This window comes from Cebidichthys violaceus, unplaced genomic scaffold (assembly GCF_023349555.1).
Source record: "Cebidichthys violaceus isolate CVI_PGR_0920_01 unplaced genomic scaffold, fCebVio1.0.p SCAF_3, whole genome shotgun sequence".
Taxonomy (NCBI): Eukaryota; Metazoa; Chordata; class Actinopteri; order Perciformes; family Stichaeidae; genus Cebidichthys; species Cebidichthys violaceus.
This window is the reverse complement of record NW_027176483.1, coordinates 165646-189059: the sequence shown is the minus strand read 5'-3', so window position 1 is coordinate 189059 and position 23414 is coordinate 165646. Positions and strand designations below refer to the sequence as shown.

General features: G+C 44.9%; 1 protein-coding gene across 1 annotated transcript in view; it reads left to right on the top strand.

The window, feature by feature from the left end:
- Window positions 1-1016: 1016 nt before the first annotated feature.
- Window positions 1017-23414, top strand: part of LOC137880948 (receptor-type tyrosine-protein phosphatase beta-like) — a 31338-nt gene continuing 8940 nt past the window's right edge. The window contains exons 1-19 of the mRNA XM_068722551.1: window positions 1017-1173; window positions 4171-5918; window positions 6839-7103; window positions 8803-9114; window positions 9403-9666; window positions 11274-11537; window positions 11951-12220; window positions 12345-12611; window positions 12785-13051; window positions 14443-14706; window positions 18054-18317; window positions 18627-18890; window positions 18995-19258; window positions 19976-20245; window positions 20561-20824; window positions 21177-21443; window positions 21601-21891; window positions 22594-22872; window positions 23230-23379. Of these exons, the coding sequence (XP_068578652.1) occupies window positions 1122-1173; window positions 4171-5918; window positions 6839-7103; window positions 8803-9114; window positions 9403-9666; window positions 11274-11537; window positions 11951-12220; window positions 12345-12611; window positions 12785-13051; window positions 14443-14706; window positions 18054-18317; window positions 18627-18890; window positions 18995-19258; window positions 19976-20245; window positions 20561-20824; window positions 21177-21443; window positions 21601-21891; window positions 22594-22872; window positions 23230-23379 (6286 nt within the window). The 5' untranslated portion in view covers window positions 1017-1121. The remainder of the gene's footprint in view (window positions 1174-4170; window positions 5919-6838; window positions 7104-8802; window positions 9115-9402; window positions 9667-11273; window positions 11538-11950; window positions 12221-12344; window positions 12612-12784; window positions 13052-14442; window positions 14707-18053; window positions 18318-18626; window positions 18891-18994; window positions 19259-19975; window positions 20246-20560; window positions 20825-21176; window positions 21444-21600; window positions 21892-22593; window positions 22873-23229; window positions 23380-23414) is intronic.

Below are 23414 nucleotides of genomic sequence, written 5' to 3'. Positions count from 1 at the left end.
CATCGTCTCAGTCTCATCGTCTCAGTCTCAACGTCACAACGTCACAAAGTCACAACGTCACAACGTCACAACATCTCAACGTCACAACGTCACAAAGTCACAACGTCACAACGTCACAACATCTCAACGTCACAACGTTTCATCGTCTCAGTCTCAACGTCACAGCGTCACAACGTCACAACGTCACATCTCATCGTCTCAGTCTCAACGTCTCAAAGTCACAACGTCTCAAAGTCACAACGTCACAACGTCACAATGTCACAATGTCACAACGTCTCAAAGTCACAATGTCACAACGTCACAATGTCACAATGTCACAACGTCACAATGTCTCAAAGTCACAACGTCTCATCGTCTCAAAGTCACAATGTCACGTCACAATGTCTCATAGTTACAATGTCTCATAGTCACAATGTCACAATGTCACAGCGTCTCAACGTCACAATGTCACAACGTCACGTGTCAAAGTCACATCGTCACAGTCACATCGTCAGAAAGTCACAGCGTCACGTCGTCGCTGGAGCCGATCCCAGCTGACATTTGGTGAAGGCAGGGTTCACCTGTACAAATAACCAGACTATCAGAAGACTGACACATAAAGACGGACAACCATTCACACTCACATTCACACCAACGGGATCGAACCCTGGTTCTTCTGGCTGTGAGGCGACCCAGTCAATAGTTTTTACATGTAACTGTTCAACCGTCAACATTTATGCAGAAGGAGCTGTGGAATGTTCATTAACACAATCAATGGATCTGTATTGACTATGTCTTATTAAATGTGGTTTAAGCTAAATAATAGAAGACATGAGCTCTTTGTGAACTATTATTATTATTATGATGATGATTTCTAATAACTGAACATATTTATCTCCACATGAAGTATCTGGGCTGCTCCTCCTCTTCCTCCTCTTCCTGGATGTTTTCTTCTTCTGCAGGTTTATTAGAACTGAACATGGATGTTCTCTGGTATTTCCGACGACTCCTTCACCGTGAAAACTCCACAACAATTGAATAGAAGGAAACGCTGCTCGCTGACTTTTTCCTCCCCACAAACACTCACTTCCCTTCAGCTTCTCTGTTCGGCTCATCTGAAACTGGAGGACGCATGAAGGAACATGGACGCCCCGGTGCTGCTTTTATTCTTTCTACTGAGATCCAGCTGTGTGTGTAAGTACTGCTCTGATGATGTGATGTTGGTGGTCTGGATCAGGATCAGGATTAGGATCTGATGATCCGTGTGATCATCAAACTTCTTTCAAAATGATTTTGAACAACCAGAGTACCTGATTAACTTTTGGCTGTTTGTTCACCAAAGAAATACATAAAACAGTTTTTTATAATAAGAGCTCTTTTTCAGATAAATAATTTAGATTCACTGCATCATTAAGAATAATACACATTGATATTGTTCCACTGTTCCCAAACAAATCAATAATTATAATATAATAGTATATAGTATACTATAGTATATAGTATATGTATATATACAGTATGTTTGAATGCAGGACTTGTACTTAACAGAGTATTTCTACACTGTGGTATTAGTACTTTATTTAAAGAGTATTTCTTCCACCACTGACGAGATGACAGCAGTTTGAATATTAATAATATCTAAATGAATGGATTGAATTTATGTTTTATTATTAATGAAACACAGTGATGAAAGAAGTACTTTGACTCATTTACTTGATACTTCAGTAAATAAATACAAAGTTTACTTTATTACTTGTGAAATGTAATGAAGTAGAAGTATAAAGTTGCAGAAAATGAAAACATTCAAAGTACACAGAAATCAAAATGATACTTTAGAATAATAAGAGCGAGAGCACTACTTCTACTACTAATATTGATAAAACAGATTATTTGTGCTGTTTAAAAGTCTCATTAGACTAAACATCTGAAAGTGACCCTTTAAAGACACAGACACTCTTTTTATATCATTATATAAACTTTTAATAACCTTTGATTTGTTGTGAACTCGTCTCTCAGCTGGTTTCCTTGTCATCTCGACCCCGAGGAGGTTGTGTCTAATAATAATGATAATGATAGTAGCAGTGGGTGTCAGCAGGACCAGGGTCTAGATAAAACCAGGATCCATTAATGGAGCATTAATTCATACAGACGAAGACAGAGAAGAGGAGAGAGAAGTTCAGTGTATCATAGGAAGTCCTCCAGTAGCCTGGGTCTATAGCAGCATATCTAGGGGTTGGTCCAAGGCAAACCTGATCCAGCCCTTATCATAAACCTGATCCAGTCCTAACTATAAACCTGAGCCAGCCCTAACTATAAACCTGAATTAGCCCTAACTATAAACCTGATCCAGCCCTAACTATAAACCTGAACCAGCCCTAACTAGAAACCTGATCCAGCCCTAACTAGAAACCTGAACTAGCCCTAACTAGAAACCTGATCCAGCCCTAACTAGAAACCTGAACTAGCCCTAACTAGAAACCTGATCCAGCCCTAACTATTACCCTGAGCCAGCCCTAACTAGAAACCCGAGCCAGCCCTAACTAGAAACCTAAACTAGCCCTAACTAGAAACCTGATCCAGCCCTAACTATTAACCTGAGCCAGCCCTAACTAGAAACCTGAGCCAGCCTTAACTAAAAACCTGAGCCAGCCCTAACTAGAAACCTGATCCAGCCCTAACTAGAAACCTGATCCAGCCCTAACTAGAAACCTGAGCCAGCCCTAACTAGAAACCGGAGCCAGCCCTAACTAGAAACCGGAGCCAGCCCTAACTAGAAACCTGTTAGTAAAGACAGATTGATAATATCTAGTATAGACGTGCTAACTAACGGTAAAACTTCTTTAGGCAGCCTCGTCGGGATAAGGTCTAAGAGACAGGTAGAAGGTTTAGACGTAGAAATCATCATCCTAATCTGTAAAGTAACTCAGATTGTAAAAACAAAACATAATCAACCAATAAATGATGATGTATCATTACAGATTAAACTACCAGCAGTATATAAAGTGCCTTTAAAGTGATGATCACATTAATGCATCAATAATTATAATACAATCATATAACACACATTATTCTGCATAATGAGTACTTTTATGTTTGTATCTTTAAGTATATTTTGATGCTGATACTTTTTTACGTTTTACTGAAGTATGATTTTACTAGAGACAGAGTATTTCTACACTGTGGTATTAGTACTTTTACTAAGGTTAAAGATCTGAGTACTTCTTCCACCATTGATGAGATGTTGTGAATATTAATATCTAAAGATAAAGTGATAAAGAGTCATATAAGTTTAGGTTGACTTAAATCTGACATCATGACATCACTTCCTGTCTCAATCTCTCATTTCTTTAATTTGTCTTTGTGAAACACTAAAGTGAGACCCTGAAGTTTACCTGACAGGCTACCTGCTAAACGTCAGTGTCTCTCAACAGGAAGTCAGTGAGTTCACACTTCCTGTCATTGTTAGTTCACTCAGTCAGACAGGAAGAACGTCAGCGCTGTGTTTCCTGTCAGAGTCTCAGCCAACATGTTTCTGTTCATCTCTCCTCTGAGTTTCACATACATTATTATTAAGTCACTATGTGGTTTAACTGATGGTAATGAGCCAGTAAACCTAAAGTTTCTGTAACCAACCGGTCCAGATTAAAGCCACTACAATGCTGCATGCTTGTGAAGCTACTTTGTTGTATTAATTTGATATAGTTTAATCTAGTTTGGTCTGGATCAATACTCACATTTCTCCTGCTGATAAATTCCTATTTCATTATTAAGACAGAAGACATTCTAGTACCTTAAAAACTGGAGAACACAGCTGTTGCCAAGAAGCAGGTCAATGAAGGTACAGCAGTACTTAAGTACATTGTTAATGTTGTACACATGTAATAATTAGAAGAACAGCTTAACTGTCCACAGAATGACATGTTGATTGATTGGTTAGTTTGAATGTATTACTGGTTGGGAACTCTTATTTACAAAGTACAGCTTATAAAGTAAGACAAAAATCAAAGGAAGTGATTTTGGAAATTTGATTGAATTGGATTTTGAGAACTTAAAAGGACGATCGGTGGTTTTATCCCGTGTCGTGGATCTCAGGGGGATCTGGGGCACTTCACTGTGGTTCAGGTTCCTCTTTACGTTTTAGTTTGTAGATTTTTTTATTGCCATTAATGTCCTTTTCTCCTCATTTTTCAGACTCCACTTCTGTCTCTATCTTGTATTCATCCACACTGAAACCACTGGGACTCTCCAGCACCGTTTTCACCATCACAAGTCCTGATACAGTAAAAACCCACCGGACCACCAGACAAGTCACGTCCTCAGAAGTCCTCAGTTCAACCAGTAACAGAGCCTCAACGTATGTTAACGACATCACCAAACCTCGAACCAGGAGGTCGGAAACTACGGACTTTAATCCTGATGTTTCAACTTCAGTCACAGAGCTGTTAGCTCCAACCGGCGGACATGTTGTTTCATCGAGTCCGGCTGAGTTCACTTCAGTCCGATCCGCTGACGGTTCGGAGAGTTTGTCAGCTACAAATGTTCTTCAACTCAGGACCAAAGCCAGGACGACGTCAGAACACCGAGAACTTTTTACTGCGTCCTCGTCCTCAATTAGCAATGATCCTGAGTCTGAAACTGCAGCTGTGACTCTGGTTTCCTCCACGGTTTCCTCAGAGACAACCGACCTTCTGGGCACCTCCAAGGTCACGGTCACCTCCGAGGTCCCCACCACGTCTGAGATCAACGTCTCGTCTGAGGTCAACGTCTCGTCTGAGGTCAACGTCTCGTCTGAGGTCAACGTCTCGTCTGAGGTCACCACCACGTCTGAGGTCAACGTCTCATCCGAGGACACCACCACGTCTGAGGTCAACGTCTCGTCTGAGGTCAACGTCTCGTCTGAGGTCACCACCACGTCTGAGGTTAACGTCTCGTCCGAGGACACCACCACATCTGAGGTCAACGTCTCGTCTGAGGTCAACGTCTCGTCTGAGGTCACCACCACGTCTGAGGTTAACGTCTCGTCCAAGGACACCACCATGTCTGAGGTCAACGTCTCGTCTGAGGTCAACGTCTCGTCCGAGGTCACCACCACGTCTGAGGTCAATACAACGTCTGAGGTCACCACCACGTCTGAGGTCAATACAACGTCTGAGGTCACCACCACGTCTGAGGTCAATACAACGTCTGAGGTCACCACCATGTCCGAGGTCACCTCTGATGCTATTGTTGGTTTATCTGCGGTTTCTGGCACTGAGTCAAACCAAGATACAACTTATACAACACATTCAATTACTGACAATAATCTTTCAGCTTCCTCCACCACCACTACACCTCCTCCTACGACTGCTTGTGTGCCTTCAACAGCAGATATGATGACTACCTCCATCCTGGAGATTCATCCTCCATCAACTCGTAAACCCCCGCCGACCATTTCCCAAACACCACCCACAATAACCATGCTGCTGCCGACTGTCTCGACTGTCTTGACTGTTCATCCGAAAGTCTCAGTGACTGAAGGAGCTCTACCAACATCTCCAACAGCTGGGGTGGTGTCACCAAGAAGGATCACCACCTCAACCACAAGCAAACCCACCACAACCACAACTCCAACCACAACCACAACCACAACCAAACCCACCACAACCACAACTCTAACCGCAACCTCAACCACAACCACAACCACAACCACAACTCCAACCACAACCGCAACCACAACCACAACTCCAAACACAACCACCTCTGTAACAACACCTATGTCCACTACAACCATGATGACCACTGCCATGACAACAAGCATCAAAACCACACCACCCACTACCACAACCAGTACAACCAGTACAACACCTGTTGCTCCAACAACAACCAGAATGACCACATCTTCTCCTTCGACTACAGCGACACCTCAACCCACGACTTTAGCATCAACCACCACTACACCTGTAAGTTCATGTTTACAAACCTTCACCTGTTCATCAAACCTTCACCTGGATTATGAAGTTTGATGAGATTAATTCTTATTTCATTCTGGGGATCTGAGTCTGCTTCCTGATTTGATAACTCCTATTCCACCATAACAATAGTGGGTTCTGATTGATGGGGCTCAGTTTGAGGCTGAAGGTCGTCAGAGAAAGTCAGGAAGGAAGCAGGGAGTCAATCTCTGATCACAGTGAAAGTTTAAAGATCAAGTCCACGTTTTGATGAATGTGAGGAAGAAATCTGGAAAATGATGTGTGATAAAGAAGCTCCAGATATTTAAATCCATCTGTGATGTAAAACAGCAGTCAGCCTCCATCAGCTGAGGAACAACTGTCTGTAGATGTGTCTGTAGATGTGGATGAGGATCACTGAGGATCACTGTAGACAAATTTTTCTGAACATTACTATATATTCTCGGTGTGCCAGCTGGTCTGGGGAAGCACCATTTAGCGGACTGATTTAGGACTGTGATGTTCAGATGCACCACAACATGTTTGATACTTTTATTTTGAAGCATAAACGAGGTGAGTTAAGTTTCAGACTCAGGATTTTTGAGGCACCGCATTCCTCTGGACCTCTATCACAGAAAGAGATGATGTCATGATACCTGAACCTCAAAACACCTGACAATCAATGCTCACGACGTGTCAGAATAATAACAACAATAATATTATTAATAATGATAATAATAGCCATACTATTTACACTATTTACACAATACGTATTACAATTAATGATATCTTTATTGATAACAAATATAATATGTAGTATTATTATTATGATAGTAATATTAATGGTAGTAATGATAACTTTAATTAATTCTTAAATTGATTAAACTCAGTCCTCTTAGGCTCACCTGTGGTGATGTCACTTCCTGTTTCAGGCTTCCTGCTGCTCCATAAACGTTACTGACATCAGCTCAAGCTCCAGTTGGGTCGAGGTGACGTTCACCACTGCCGGCGTCTCCTGTTCCTTCATGCTGTTCTCTGACGAGGACTCTCGGCCTGATGTCTCTGATTGTGACCTGTACGGAGAGTCCAGAACCAGCTTCACCTGTCGAATCCCGGATCTGGATCCTGGGACTTTGTACCGGTTAACGGTGATGTCCAATGAGGATGGAGAGAAGAGACACTTGTCGGTGCGCACAGGTGAGTGTAAAGATCTTTATTATGATTATGAAATATGAAGTTCCTGTTTCCTTTGACATGAAAATGAATTCGACATTCTGAACTAAAAGTTAAGTTATCTTTAAACTGTCTCTCAAAGGTTAGTTTATATGAAAATAATAGTAATATTAATAATAATAATAATAACATTAATAGTATATCAATATCAATAATATCAATAATAACAACAATGATAATAATAACAATAACATCTAAAAAAGCAAATTAGCTTGTTAGTACTTTTATGTGTTCTGGAGTATTTTCATAGTGTGGTGTTTGTACTTTTACTTTGTAATTGTTTGCTTCTAGAGTTTGACATTGTTTGTAGAGTTTGACATTGATTGTAGAGTTGGACATTGTGTGTTTGTAGAGTTGGACATTCGTAGAGTTGTTTGTAGAGTTGGACATTGTTTGTTTGTAGAGGTGGACATTGTTTCTGGAGTTGGACATTGTTTGTTTCTGGAGTTGGACATTGTTTGTTTGTGGAGTTGGACATTGTTTCTGGAGTTGGACATTATGTGTCTGTAGAGTTGGACATTGTTTTTTCTGGAGTTCGACATTGTTTGTTTGTGGAGTTGGACATTGTTTGTTTGTAGAGTTGGACATTGTTTGTTTGTAGAGGTGGACATTGTTTCTGGAGTTGGACATTGTTTGTTTGTGGAGTTGGACATTGTTTCTGGAGTTGGACATTGTTTGTTTGTAGAGGTGGACATTGTTTCTGGAGTTGGATATTGTTTGTTTGTGGAGTTGGACATTGTTTCTGGAGTTGGACATTGTTTGTTCGTAGAGTTAGACATTGTTTGTTTGTAGAGTTGGACATTGTTTGTGGAGTTGGATATTGTTTGTTCGTAGAGTTAGACATTGTTTGTTTGTAGAGTTGGACATTGTTTCTGGAGTTGGACATTGTTTGTTCGTAGAGTTAGACATTGTTTGTTTGTAGAGTTGGACATTGTTCGTAGAGTTGGACATTGTTTTTTCTAGAGTTGGACATTGTTTCTGGAGTTGGACATTGTTTGTTTGTAGAGTTGGACATTGTTTGTGGAGTTGGACATTGTTTTTTTCTAGAGTTGGACATTGTTTGTTCGTAGAGTTGGACATTGTTTCTGGAGTTGGATATTGTTTGTTTGTGGAGTTGGACATTGTTTCTGGAGTTGGACATTGTTTGTTCGTAGAGTTAGACATTGTTTGTTTGTAGAGTTGGACATTGTTTCTGGAGTTGGACATTGTTTGTTCGTAGAGTTAGACATTGTTTGTTTGTAGAGTTGGACATTGTTCGTAGAGTTGGACATTGTTTCTGGAGTTGGACATTGTTTGTTTGTAGAGTTGGACATTGTTTCTGGAGTTGGACATTGTTTGTTTCTAGAGTTGGACATTGTTGAGCTTTAGGAAGTGGAGTCTCCTCAGGGAGGAAACATTAGGAACAGCAGGTCACGGTTCAGTGTCGGCGTCCTTCTCGTCCGGCCCTCCCTCTCTTATTTCTGTTTCCTGTCCAGCTCCATTTAAACGTCTTTTAGACAATCTTATCAACCTTCACCCGTCTCACACACACACACACACACACACACACACACACACACACACACACACACACACACACACATATTCAATGAAATCTCTCTGAGGCCTGTTTGTATGTTATAAATATATCAAATTCCCCTTGCCCCCTTCTGTCTTGTCTCAGACCCGGTCGGTCCGGCTCGGTTGGACGTCCAGCTGGACCAGGTTCAGGCTCAGTATAAAAGCCAGTCTGTGGTCCACGGTGGTTCTCCAGGTCTGCGGGTATCCTGGTCTCGTTCTGCAGGTCACGTGGACTGGTATGATGTGACTCTGGATGACTCCAGTTCCGGAACCACGCTCAGGACCAGAATCATGGACTCTGCAATCCCCCAGTCTGGTTTCAGCTCTCTGGTCCCCGGGACTCTGTACAACGTCAGTGTGGTGGCTTCAGCCGGGAACAAGAGCGCTCCACCTGTCCACAGGACAGCATCTACAGGTGAGACACACCTTATATTAGTTATTATTCATTGGTTTGTATCGCTTGAGCCTATTTTAGTTTTATTTATTCGAACATTTAATTTTGGATCATTTTTAATCTAGCCAAAGCTATTTATTGTTTATTTTTAATGATTCATGTATTTTCTTTGTGCTGTTTAAATCTGTATGAAAGGTGCTTCATGAATACAGCTGAGTTGAGAACATTAGACCTTTAAATATCAAAAAAGATCCACAGCAGATGAGTTCAGGTCAGAGGAGACTCATGACAACCTTCTCTGTCCTCCAGCGCCGCCGTCTGTCCTCGGCCTCCGGGTGGCGTCTTCGTCCTCAGACGGCCTCTGTGTTTCCTGGACGATCGGTCCGGGTCGAACTGAGCGATTCAGAGTTCTGCTGACAGATCCGGACCGGGTTCTGTTGAAGAACGTCACTCTGCCGAACACCGTGACCTCCGTTGAGCTGGACGGACTGCAGCCCGGCACCCTGTACACCGTCACCGTGGTAACAGAAGCCGTAGGCCTGACGAGTGCCGTCTCCGAACAGGTGGTCACAGGTAGATATACCTTTGTATATTATATATATATAAATATATATATATATATAATATATATATATATACAGTATGTAATATATAATAATAATAATAATACATTTTATTTATATAGCGCTTTAAAAGGCACTCAAAGACACTTTACATGGTAAAGAAAATAAAAACAATAAAAGCATTTATAATAAGAACAAAATCATAACAGTAAGGAACAACATACATAACTGACTTTACGGGTTAAAAGCAGATTTGAACAGGTGAGTTTTAAGTGCAGTTTTGAAAGTGGCGAGTGAGGGAGAATGTCTGAGGTGTTGGGGGAGGGAGTTCCAGAGGGAGGGGGCAGAAATGGAGAAGGCCCTGTCCCCCCAGGTCCGATGCTGGGACAGAGTGGGGGGGTTAAGAAGGTTGGCGTCGACGGATCTGAGGTTGCGGTTGGGAGCGTGTCGATGCAGGAGGTCTGAAAGGTATGAAGGGCCGAGGTTGTGAAGGGCTTTGTATGTGATGAGGAGAATCTTGAAGTGGATTCTTTGCTGGGAGCCAGTGGAGGTTTTGGAGGACTGGGGTGATGTGGTCTCTGGTGGAGTGTGAAAGCAGACGGGCAGCAGAGTTCTGGATGTATTGAAGTTTGTTGATGATTTGGTGGGTGAGCCGTAGAGGATTTAAAGTAGTCCAGTCGAGAGGTGATGAAGGCGTGAATGAGTGTTTCAGCAGCAGCGGAGGAGAGCAGTGACGGGCGATGTTTTTGAGATGAAAGAAGGCGTTTTTTGAGATGTGATTGACGTGGCGTTCATAGGAGAGGGTTTGATCAAAAATGATACCAAGGTTACGGACATGTGTGGAAGCAGGGACAGTGGTGCCATCGATGCAGAGGGAGAAGTTGTGGTGGGACTTGTTTAGTGATTTGGGGCCGATGATGAGGATTTCAGATTTGTTGCTGTTGAGTTTGAGGAAGTTGGCTTGCATCCAGGTTTTTATATCTGTGAGGCAGTTGGTGATGGTGGAGTGGGTGGTGGTGGTGATGGATTTGGTGGAGATGTAGAGCTGGGTGTAGTCAGCATAGCAGTAGAAGTGGAGACCATGGTGGCGGATGATGCCGCCAAGGGGGAGCAGGTAGAGGATGAAGAGGAGGGGACCGAGTACTGAACCTTGGGGGACACCGTGAGAGACCGGGGCTGTGTCAGACTTGAATTTATTGATACTAATGAACTGTTTACGGTCAGAGGTATGATTTGAACCAGGAGAGGGCTGTGCCAGTGATGTGGAGGGAGGACTCCAGACAAGAGAGGAGGATGGAGTGGTTGATGGTGTCGAAGGCTGCACTGAGGTCGAGAGCAGTACCAGGATGTTGAGGGAGTGGTCATCTGAGGAGAGGAGGAGGTCGTTGGTGACTTTGATGAGGGCAGTTTCTGTGCTGTGGTGAGATCTGAATCCGGATTGAAATGGTTCATATCCATAATAATCTGACTTCTCTCACTTTATTAATCTAACTGAAACCTCCATCAGTTAATATCGTAAAGTGAAGACAATGAATAAATGAAACAGGAGAATGAGAAAGAATGAGAATATACTGTAAATACTATTTATACCTATAATCTAACCCCCCCCCCTTCCAGTCCCAGCAGTGGTCTCAGATCTGAGGTTGGACAACAACAACAGCTCAGACAGTCTGCAGGCCTCCTGGCGGTCACCTAAAGGTGGTGTGGACGTCTACCTGTTGACGCTGTCAGCTCTGGAGTTGACCTCCCAGGAGCTCCGTCTGCATCCCAACGTCACCCGTGTAGTCTTTGATGGTCTGACCCCCGGTCACAGCTACCAGCTGAGCATCAGGACCACCGCTGGAGGACAGAGCTCAGAAACCAGGACCAGCGGCAGGACAGGTACATGTTTTAAACACCAGGACACCATGAACCTTTATCCTTAGTACAGGTTCATGCAGTCAGTCTGTAGTCTTTGTGTTAAAGATAGTTGAGCCTGAGCCTTCCACTTAGCACTTGTTGGATTCATATTAGTTTGTTTCAGGTCTTCTCTCTGCTTCATGCTCTTAAATGCTTGTTTAAAAAAGGAGATGTACTCATGACTTCTGGTGACGAGTAGTTCCCTTGAACACCGATGTTGAAAACACTTATTGTAAATCGCTTTGGATAAAAGTGTCTGCTAAATGTCTGTAATGTAGTGTAATATAATAGTTCCCCGTCATGTTTCAGTCTGTAGTCTTTGTTTTAATGATAGTTCCCTGTCATGTTTCAGTCTGTAGTCTTTGTTTTAATGATAGTTCCCCGTCATGCTTCAGTCCCTCAGTCGGTGTCGTCTCTGTCCATGACGCCCCTCAGTGACAGCAGGACTCTGAGGCTCAGCTGGTCGCCCCCCAGAGGAGACTGGGAGAACTACAGCGTCCTGCTGAGGGACGGCTCGGTGGTTTTGGTGAACCAGACTATCAGTAAACTAAGCAGACAGCACCTCTTCTCTCTCCACGGTCTGGTACCGGGTAGACTCTACGGGGCAGAGGTCACGGTTCACAGCGGCATTCTGGGTAACACGGCTCTCTGCCATGGACGACTGGGTAAATTCACATTCACACCTTCGTTCATCTTTAAGTTTGTTGGTCAGAAACAACACAAATAGGTTATAAATTATATTATTGATTCTTATATTAAATAATAATTAGTTATTATACGTCCCTGCAGCCCCTCGTCCCGTCCAGCAGCTGCTCGTCAGTCACACCGATGAAACCACTGTGAGCGTCTTCTGGAGTCCACCGGTCGGCGAATGGGACGGCTTCACTGTGGTCCTCAGACAGGTGGACCCCGCCACCGTCGTGGCTCAGAGGATCCTCTCCATGGAGGCCATAGAGTGCACCTTTAACACCCTGACCTCAGCACGCCTTTACGCTGTCACTGTGACGACCAACAGTGGTAACCTGACCAGCTCCACCTCTGTGACCGCTTGGACCAGTACGTCTGATTCATTAGTCCGGCTCCAACACCCAACCAGTCAGCCACCAATTCAAACTGTTTGTCTCACTTTGTTCCTAGTTTATTGTAAAAGAATCTGCAGGGTATCAAACCACGAGCTGATTGCTGGGACACAAAGATGGAGTCGGTAACGTGTCCCTGTGTCCTCTCAGGTCCGGCTCAGGTCTCCAGGCTGCAGGTCTCAAACCTCGGCAGCACCGACAGCCTGCAGACGCACTGGGATCGAGCCTCCGGAGACCTGGACTCGTACCGCGTCCTGCTGGTCCAGGACAGCAGCGTCATCAAGAACGAGAGCGTGCGGGCCGATGCCACTGGCATTGGCTTCCAGAGTCTGAGACCCGGAACTCTGTACCGGGTGGTGTTGACCAGCGTCAGAGCCGGACAGACCTCCAGACAGAGTGTAGCAGAGGGACGCACGGGTAAGACTGACATCGTGGTGTTTCTCTTCAATATTAATGATATATGTATCTATGTATCTATTTATTGATTCATCTATTTGTTTATTTATATATTTCTTTCTTTATTCATCCATTTGTTTATTTCATTATCTATTAATTTATTTAATTATTTAATTATTAATCTATTCATTTATTTATATAGTAATTTATTTATACATCTCTTTATTTAATTACATATTTATTAATTTCATTATTTATATAATCATTTCTTTCTTTATTCATTTATCTTTTCATTCCTTTATGTATATATGTATATATATATATATATATATATATATATATATATATATATATATATATATATATATTTAAACGTGTTTAAACATTAATCTGCAAGTTATAACACGTGTGTGTGCGTGGGTGTGTACGTGTGTGTGTGTGTGTGTGTGTGTGTGTGTTAATCTAACAGGATATTATTGAAAAGCAGGAATTTGTCAGGAATGTTCAGGAAGTGTTGACAACAACAGAAGAAGTGAGACTTCCTGTCAGGACGAACTTCATTGTTAAATTACACCATTTAATATTTTACTGCTGGAAAAAAATTTTAAGTCACGGAGGACAAAGATCAAAGACTTTAAATGAGTCGTATTCAACTTTCACTGTGAACATCGTGAGAATCAAACTAATGTTAAAGAGTAGAAATTATATATATTTATTAGGGCTGGGCAAGGTAACGCGTTATTATTGCATTAATTAATTAATGCCGACAATTATTTTATCACGCATTAATGCAGTTTTTTTTATTATTAAGCGGACATCTTTACAAAAACCGGGCAGCGAGCGGTGAACAGCTCTGTGTGTGTGTGTGTGTGTGTGTGTGTGTGTGTGTGTGTTGCGTCTCTTCCTTCTCTTCCTGCTGCCGCCCACCCCCCCCCCCCAGACATGTTACAGGATCAAACGTGACAATATCAAAATACATATTGTCGTGTTTTTAGATAAACATATAAGCATGTGAGAACAAACTGCTCTTAACTCTTTATTAGCATAACTTCACGTATGTTACTGCCTACAGACTCACTCCAGGTTCACATGCTTCACCGACCAATACATTACTTTTGAATTCATTATTGAATTTTGCGCATAACAATGATATTAATCGCGATTAAAAATTGTAATCGTTGCCCAGCACTATATATATATATATATATATATATATATATATTGTTTCACTATAACTGGCTCATTGAAAAAGGATGTTTTTGCTCTAAATATCTGCATATTATTTCATATAAATGCACATTTAAAGACTAAATCTTTTGGTTTGAGTTTGATCCAAAGAGCTGAAACATCATGTCCCCCCCCCCCCCCCCCCTCCCACACACACACACACACACTCCTTGTCTCTCCCTCAGCCCCAGCTGCAGTGGGTGAGGTAACAGTCAGTAATAACGGTCGTATGGACTTCCTGAGTGTGTCGTGGCGTCCGGCTCCAGGTGAGGTGGACGGTTACCTAGTGATGCTGAGCGACCGTCAGAAGACTCTTCACACCGTCTCTGTTTCTAAATCCAGTCCAGAGTGTGTTTTTAACTCTTTGGTGTCCGGACGTCTCTACAACGTTTCCATTGCCTCCCGGAGTGGAACGCACCTGAACCGCACCTTCATCCAGGAGAGAACACGTATGTACCTCACTGACCGAGTCTGCTGTCCGCTGGTCTGTCTGCTGACTGCAGGTCTGTCTGCTGACTCCAGGTCTGCCTGCTGTCTGCAGGTCTATCTGCTGGTCTGTCTGCTGACTGCAGGTCTGTCTGCTGTCTGCAAGTCTGTCTGCTATCTACAGGTCTGTCTGCTGTCTGCAGGTCTGTCTGCTGTCTGCTGACTTCAGGTCTGTCTGCAGGTCTGTCTGCTATTCCGCAAGGTTCAGTCCTAGGCCCCCTTCTCTTCTCGCTCTATACAACATCTCTGGGTTCTGTTATTTGCGTACATGACTTCTCTTACCATTGTTTTGCCGATGACACCCAGCTGGTCTTGTCATTTCCCCCCGGTGACACCCAAGTGGAGACACGCATTGCTGCGTGCTTGGCTGACATCTCGAAGTGGATGACGACACACCACCTCAAGCTCAACCTGGACAAAACCGAGCTACTGTTCCTCCCATGTAAGGGTTGCCCGCACCGGGACCTGGTCTCACTGACCAGGTCTGCTGTCTGCTGACTGCAGGTCTGTCTGCAGGTCTGTCTGCTGACTGCAGGTCTGTCTGCTGTCTGCAAGTCTGTCTGCTGTCTACAGGTCTGTCTGCTGTCTGCAGGTCTGTCTGCTGTCTACAGGTCTGTCTGCTGTCTGCAGGTCTGTCTGCTGACTGCAGGTCTGTCTGCAAGTCTGTCTGCTGTCTACAGGTCTGTCTGCTGACTGCAGGTCTGTCTGCAGGTCTGTCTGCAGGTATGTCTGCTGTCTGCAGGTCTGTCTGCTGTTCCGCAAGGTTCAGTCCTAGGCCCCCTTCTCTTCTCGCTCTACACAACATCTCTGGGTTCTGTTATTCGCTCGCATGACTTCTCTTACCATTGTTATGCCGATATCCAGCTGGTCTTGTCATTTGCCCCCGGTGACGCCCAAGTAGAGACATGCATCGCTGCGTGTTTGGCTGACATCTTGAAGTGGATGACGACACACCACCTCAAGCTCAACCTGGACAAAACCGAGCTACTGTTCCTCCCGGGGAAGGGTAGCCCACACCGGGACCTGTCCATCACCATTGATGATACCGTGGTGACGCCAACTCAGACTGCGAGGAACCTGGGTGTGACCCTGGATGACCAACTGTCATTCTCGGCAAACATTTCATCCGTTACACGCTCCTGCAGATTCCTGCTCTACAACATCAGGAGGATTCCCCTCTTTCTCACTGACGAGACGGTGCAGGTTCTCATCCAGGCTCTTGTCATCTCCCGCCTGGACTTCTGCAACTCTCTACTTGCCGGAGCACCGGCGTCGGCCATCAGACCTCTGGAGCTTGTCCAGAAAGCTGCAGCTCGCCTGGTGTTCAATTGCCCCAAGTTCTCCCACACAACTTCCCTTCTCTGTTCTCTACACTGGCTCCCTGTAAGAGCTCACATCCAGTTTCAGACTCTGGTGCTAGCCTACAGGGCGGTGAAAGGAAAAGCTCCTTCCTATCTCCAGGCCATGGTCAAACCCTACACCCCCGCCCGATCACTTCGCTCTGCTGCCTCGGGGCGATCAGTCACCCCGTTGCTCAGAGGTCTCTGCGGCCGATGGACCCGGTCACGGCTGTTTTCTGTCCTGGCCCCACAGTGGTGGAATAAACTCCCCACTGACGTCAGGACAGCAGAGTCGCTGCCCATCTTTCATCAGGCTGAAAACCCACCTCTTCAAGAAGTACTACCCTGAGCCTTCCACTTAGCACTTATTGTGTTCATACTAGTTTGTTGCACTTATTGTATTTGTATTACTTTTTTTGCACTTACTGTTTTTGTCTGTTTCTGCACTGTACTTTGGCTCTGCGTTATGCTCTGCTTCATGCTCTTAGATGCTTGTTTGGAAAAGGAAATGTACTTATGACTTCTGGTGACTAGTAGTTCTTTTGATTACCAATGTTGAATACACTTATTGTAAGTCGCTTTGGATTAGAGGGTCTGCTAAATGACTGTAATGTAATGTAATGCAGGTTTGTCTGCTGACTGCAGGTCTGTCTGCAGGTCTGTCTGCTGACTGCAGGTCTGCCTACTGCCTCCAGGTCTGTCTGCAGGTCTGTCTGCTGACTGCAGGTCTGTCTGCTGACTGCAGGTCTGTTTGCTGACTGCAGGTCTGTTTGCTGACTGCTGGTTTGTCTGCTGACTGCAAGTCTGTTTGCTGACTGCAGGTCTGTTTGCTGACTGCTGGTCTGTTTGCTGACTGCTGGTCTGTTTGCTGAATGCAGGACTGTCTGCTGTCTGCAGGTCTGTTTGCTGACTGCAGGTCTGTTTGCTGACTGCTGGTTTGTCTGCTGACTGCAGGTCTGCCTACTGCCTCCAGGTCTGTCTGCAGGTCTGTCTGCTGACTGCAGGTCTGTCTGCTGACTGCAGGTCTGTTTGCTGACTGCAAGTCTGTCTGCTGACTGCAGGTCTGTTTGCTGACTGCAGGTCTGTTTGCTGACTGCTGGTTTGTCTGCTGACTGCAACTCTGTTTGCTGACTGCAGGTCTGTTTGCTGACTGCTGGTCTGTTTGCTGACTGCTGGTCTGTTTGCTGAATGCAGGACTCTCTGCTGTCTGCAGGTCTGTTTGCTGACTGCAGGTCTGTTTGCTGACTGCTGGTTTGTCTGCTGACTGCAGGTCTGCCTACTGCCTCCAGGTCTGTCTGCAGGTCTGTCTACAGCCTCCAGGTCTGTCTGCAGGTCTGTCTGCTGACTGCAGGTCTGTCTGCTGACTGCAGGTCTGCCTACTGCCTCCAGGTCTGTCTGCAGGTCTGTCTACTGCCTCCAGGTCTGTCTGCAGGCCTGTCTGCTGACTGCAGGTCTGTCTGCTGACTGCAGGTCTGTTTGCTGACTGCTAGTTTGTCTGCTGACTGCAAGTCTGTTTGCTGACTGCAGGTCTGTTAGCTGACTGCTGGTCTGTTTGCTGACTGCTGGTCTGTTTGCTGAATGCAGGACTGTCTGCTGTCTGCAGGTCTGTTTGCTGACTGCAGATCTGTTTGCTGACTGCTGGTTTGTCTGCTGACTGCAGGTCTGCCTACTGCCTCCAGGTCTGTCTGCAGGTCTGTCTGCTGACTGCAGGTCTGTCTGCTGACTGCAGGTCTGTTTGCTGACTGCAAGTCTGTTTGCTGACTGCAGGTCTGTTTGCTGACTGCTGGTCTGTTTGCTGACTGCTGGTCTGTTTGCTGAATGCAGGACTGTCTGCTGTCTGCAGGTCTGTTTGCTGACTGCAGGACTGTCTACTGTCTGCAGGTCTGTCTGTCGACTGCAATTATATCTGTATGTTTGTCTGTCTGCTGACTGAATGTCTGCATGTTTATGTTTAATCTCCGTCCTCTCAGAGCCGTCGCAGGTCCAGAACCCGACAGCTACTCACGCAGCGCGGGACGACTACCTGAAGGTTTATTGGCGTCAAGCCGCTGGAGACTTTGACTTCTACCAGGTGTTCATCAAACACAACAACATCTTCCTGCAGAACAAGACGGTTCTGAAGACGCAGAACGAGTGCGTGTTCACCGGCCTGGTGCCCGGCCGACTCTACACCGTGCTGGTGAGCACCTGGAGCGGGAAGTACGAAACCAGCGCCTCCACTCACGGCCGGACCTGTGAGTGACCTCTGACCCCTCTGATACACCACCACTTTACTCTCCACTGGTGTAAACCAACATGTCAAGTTAACATTTGGCTACATATTGGCACCAGAGGAGAATTTACCTGAATCAGAGCTGCTTTACTTCAGCAGCCTCAGCTGTTCTCAGGTCAGCTTTGACTAGAGGAGGTTTATGGACAATCAAATACAATCAAAATACTCACCAACTACCTGTTTTCTCTCTGAAGACGTGTCATTGTTTTTAATGGAGTCCAGATTCTGGTTGCCAGAACAGGATCAACTTTCTCTGCTCTCCATTCTGCAGTTCCAGCGGTGGTCCGGTCCCTGGTTCTAGCTGGACGGGGTACCGAGGACCTGCGCGTGACGTGGTCCGCCGCCCCTGGTGACGTGGATCACTATGAGGTGCAGCTGCTGTTCAACGACATGAAGGTGTTTCCTCCGGTCACTCTGGGCAGCGGCGTGGGAGAGTGTGTGCTGTCATCGCTCACACCTGGACGGCTCTACAAGATCCTGGTTTCTACGTTCAGTGGACCCAACCAGAGGGCCCAGTTTATCGAGGGTCGCACAGGTCAGACAGAACCAGCTGTTCCTTCTTCTTCACATCATTGTAGACATTAAAACTATAACAAGCTTACACAGAAGAAGCTCCTGAGGTTCTAACGTGTCTTTCAGTTCCCAGTAAAGTGAAGAACATCCACATCAGTAACAGCGGAGACAGCAGCAGTCTGAAGGTGAGCTGGACATCCGGTCAGGGCGATGTGGACGAGTACTCCGTGTTTCTGTACAGAGAGGACAGACAGCTGGACGTCCGGCTCATCCTCAAACACCATAGCGAGGTGACGTTTGGTTCTCTTCAGCCGGGACAGAAGTACAGAGTGACGGTTCAGTCAGTCAGCGGAGATCTGCTCAACAACAACACGGCCACCGGACGCACAGGTAATATACAAATACTACACAGGTAATACACTGATACTATACAGGTACTATACTGTACTATACTGTAGTATAATGTACTACATAGGTAATACACTGCTCAACAACAACACAGCCACCGGACGCACAGGAAATATATACTGTACTACACTGTACCATAATGTAATACACTGTACTATACTTTACTGCACTGTACTGCACAGGTAATACACAGGTACTTAATTGTACTAGTCAGTACTACACAGGTACTGCACTCTTCTATACAGGTACTAGACAGTACTACACAGTACATAGATTTATATTTATATATTACACATTTTGTTATACAACCCTTGATTTTACATTGAAACACAGTTATGAAGCTTTATAACAACAATCATGTTATAAGAACTTATGAGGTCAACTATCATTATACTTCATAACTGATGGAGTTCATTGTGTATTATAATTATATTATATTTCACATAGTTGTAATACATTATAATCTTTTCATAGTGCATTATAATGAGATTATAAGTTACAAGTGGTCGTTGTTTGTACTAAGAAAAACATTTTTTACAATGTTTTGTGTTTTGTTCTTGCATAGATTTAATATACGATATATGTTATCATACTTGTGTACTTGTACTGCTTATACTTGAACTATGATACATTTCATAATACTTGTGTACTTGTACTGCTGATATGATGACATCCTGATGACATAATTGTGTCCCTCAGTGCCCTCGGCAGTGACGGGTCTCCAGGTGGAGGAGCTCGTCTCCTCCTGCAGCCTCCAGGTGAGCTGGCTGGAAGCTCTGGGTGTTTCTGACGGTTACGTCCTGCAGCTCCTGGACGATCGAGGCTCTCTGGTGAGGAACTTCTCTCAGCCCTCCGGACACACCGGGTTCAGGTTTGACGGCCTCACACCAGGCAAGAGGTACCGGGTCCTGGTCCAGACCACCAGCGGGGGCGTCCTCAGCCAGGGAGTCAGCGCCGGGGCTCGAACACGTAATATTTCAAGAGTTAAGATGTTTAGATCCTCTGAGAAAAAAGCAGTCAAGTTCAAAGAGAAGAAGTTGTAATATTTTGAGAAAAAAAATAAAAGTTGTGACATTTCCAACAAAAAGACAATATAATATATATTAATTATATAAAGTAATAATCGTAATAAATTTGGATTCATTCTAGAATAAGTGGTCATGTTTAGAAAAAAGAGATGTCATTTTGTAGAGAAAATATTACATATATTTCAACATAAAATAATAAAGTAGTAATACCCCCCCCCCCCCCCCCTCCTCGTCCTGTCCTGTCATGTCCGGTCAGGTCCAGCAGCCGTCACTGATCTGTCCATTGAAGCCAACACCACCACTCTCCTGTCCTTCTGCTGGTCTCCACCTGACGGAGAGTTTGACTTTTATGATATTTTCTTGTATAAAAGCGACGAGTCGCTGCAGGAGAGACGACGCGGTCAGTCCAGCAGTCAGCAGGTTTCCTTCCAGGGTCTCAGACCTGGAGCTCCATACAGGATGGTGGTGGTGACCCACAGCGGAGAGCAGACCAGCCAATCGTCTGTCTGGGCCCAGACAGGTGAGGGGGGGTATTTAAAGCACTTTGTTTCATATGAGAAGAGTTTATGCTGCTTTGTTATTATTTGTTTGTGATGATGTGGAAGTGCTTCCTTAAAAATATGAAGCCAGTCGGCTAATTAACGTCAGAAAAAAGTCAGATTGAAATCAGATTTAAGTGCACCTTCTCCATTTTCCACCATGTTGAATTGTTCTGAACGACACATTTTTGACAGTTCCTCCTAAACTGTAGGTCTGAAGACGTTTTCATGGTTCTGGTGCTGATCTGATGTTTTTAATGAAGCTGTAGAAACACGTTACTTGTGGAACACTGAGTGTACAAACTGTGATTAAAACCTTTGTCTTATCTTCAGTCCCAGCAGCCGTGGTGTCTCTGAAAGCTCACGCTGGAAACAAGTCTGACGCTCTGACGGTGAACTGGGACCGTGGCAGTGGGGATCTGAGCGGGTTCCTGTTGTCTCTTTACAACCCCGACGGCTCTCGGCGGACCGAGCAGCCGCTGGGCTCCGGGGCCACAGAGTTCGTCTTCTCAGGCCTGGTGCCCGGTCGGCTGTACCGAGCCGAGGTGATGAGCCTCAGTGGAGAGCTGAGCAACAGAGCCGGCACACTGGGGAGAACTGGTGAGATGTTACTGGTGGACCTGGGATGTTATGGGATGTCAATGAAGCCGGAGACGCGTAGTCGAATAAAAACGGAGAGAATCACCTGATTCTTACTCGATGCTTTTAGTCCAGAAGTCTGATTTCAGAGAATAAGACATGTTTCTGTCCTCCTCAGCTCCCAAACCTCCTACCTCCTTCCTGTTCGGGGGGGTCACCAACACCTCCCTGGAGGTCTCCTGGACCGGCCCAGTGGACTCCGACTACGACGACTTCGACCTGCAGTGGACTCCTCGGGACAGGCTGTCCGTCATCGACCCATATCACAGCCGCACCTCCGGCAGCCGAATCCTGAGCGGGACGTTCCCCGGGCGGCTCTATGCCTTCAGCCTCCGCAGCGTCAGCGGGGCCACGGAGCCCGGGGCCCCACCCACCTACAGCACGGCCATTCACAACAGCATCCGGACCAGTAGGTGGCAGCACTTCAACCCAATGTGCTTTGTTTGTCCCTCAAAGGTTCATAAAAGGAAGAAGGATTGCAAATGAAAAGACAATCTGAAAATATAGAATTGAACTATGCAAAAGTGTAAAATAATATTAATCATCATCTGATGAATTTTACTGTTCACATGTTGTAAAAGAAAGTTATTTAAATATGGATCAGGAGGGTCGGGTCATAGAAATACATATGTATAGTGTTTAAAAGCAGATGAAATAAAACATCATTAATGAGGAAAATACTGTATGAATTACATTCTCAAAAAGATAAAATATATAAAACATAGCAGATCTGCTGAGAAACGCATAACTTCACTGATTATCTCACAAAATAAAAGTTTAATTCTGTTTATGTTTTTACTGCTGAAATGTTCCACGATATTTACTGAACAATTGGAAACGTCTCGAATCAATACATCATCAGATCGTGAGATCATTACAGAAAACAAACATCATTTAAAAACATTTTGATAATAATAATAATAAACAATAATAATAATATAATAATAATAATAATCTAAAAAATAATACAGTTTCTCAAAATGAATGAATTATTTTTATTATTATTTTTATTTTTCTGGGGTAAAATACAAGAGTAGATTTACTATGAGGTACCTCAGTATGTGCGTATTAATACTACATTGTGAGTACTTGTGCTTGTCTCTCGCTGTAGAGCCGGAGCGAGTCCACAGCCTCCACTGTCGCCCTCAGAGCTCCACCTCCATCTGCTGCTCCTGGGGGCCCCCAGAGGCCGACTATGACTCTTACACCATCGAGTGTCTCCACCAGGACTCACAGGTCCTGGTCTACTCGCGTCGCACTGGCAGAGACTCCACCTCCTACGTCATCACCCAGCTGGAGCCACACAAGCGCTACACCGTCTCCGTCAAGGTGATCTCAGACCGGACCACCAGCGAGGAGGCTCGGGACGCCGTGGTGACCATGATCGACCGTAAGGACGCCTTCTAATACGAGTAGAAGGACTCGTTTAACGTTTAATGTCTGACTCCTCAATGACTCCTCTATGACTCCTCCATGACTCCTCAATGACTCCTCAATGACTCCTCAATGACTTTTCCATGACTCTTCCATGACTCCTTCATGACTCCTCCATGACTCCTCAATGACTCTTCCATGACTCCTTCATGACTCCTCCATGACTCCTCAATGACTCCTCAATGACTCTTCCATGACTCCTCCATGACTCCTCCATGACTCCTCAATGACTCTTCCATGACTCCTCCATGACTCTTCCATGACTCCTCTATGACTCCTCCATGACTCCTTAATGACTCCATGACTCCTCCAGGTCCTCCGGTGCCCCCCCTCAGTACCCGGGTCAGTGACCGGACCACCGTGGTCACCAAGTCCTCCATCGTCTTCAGGTTCAACTGCAGCTGGTTCAGTGACGTCAACGGAGCCGTCAAGTTCTTCACTGTGGTGGTGACAGAGTCTCAAGGTATATATACACACTTATATATACATATATATATA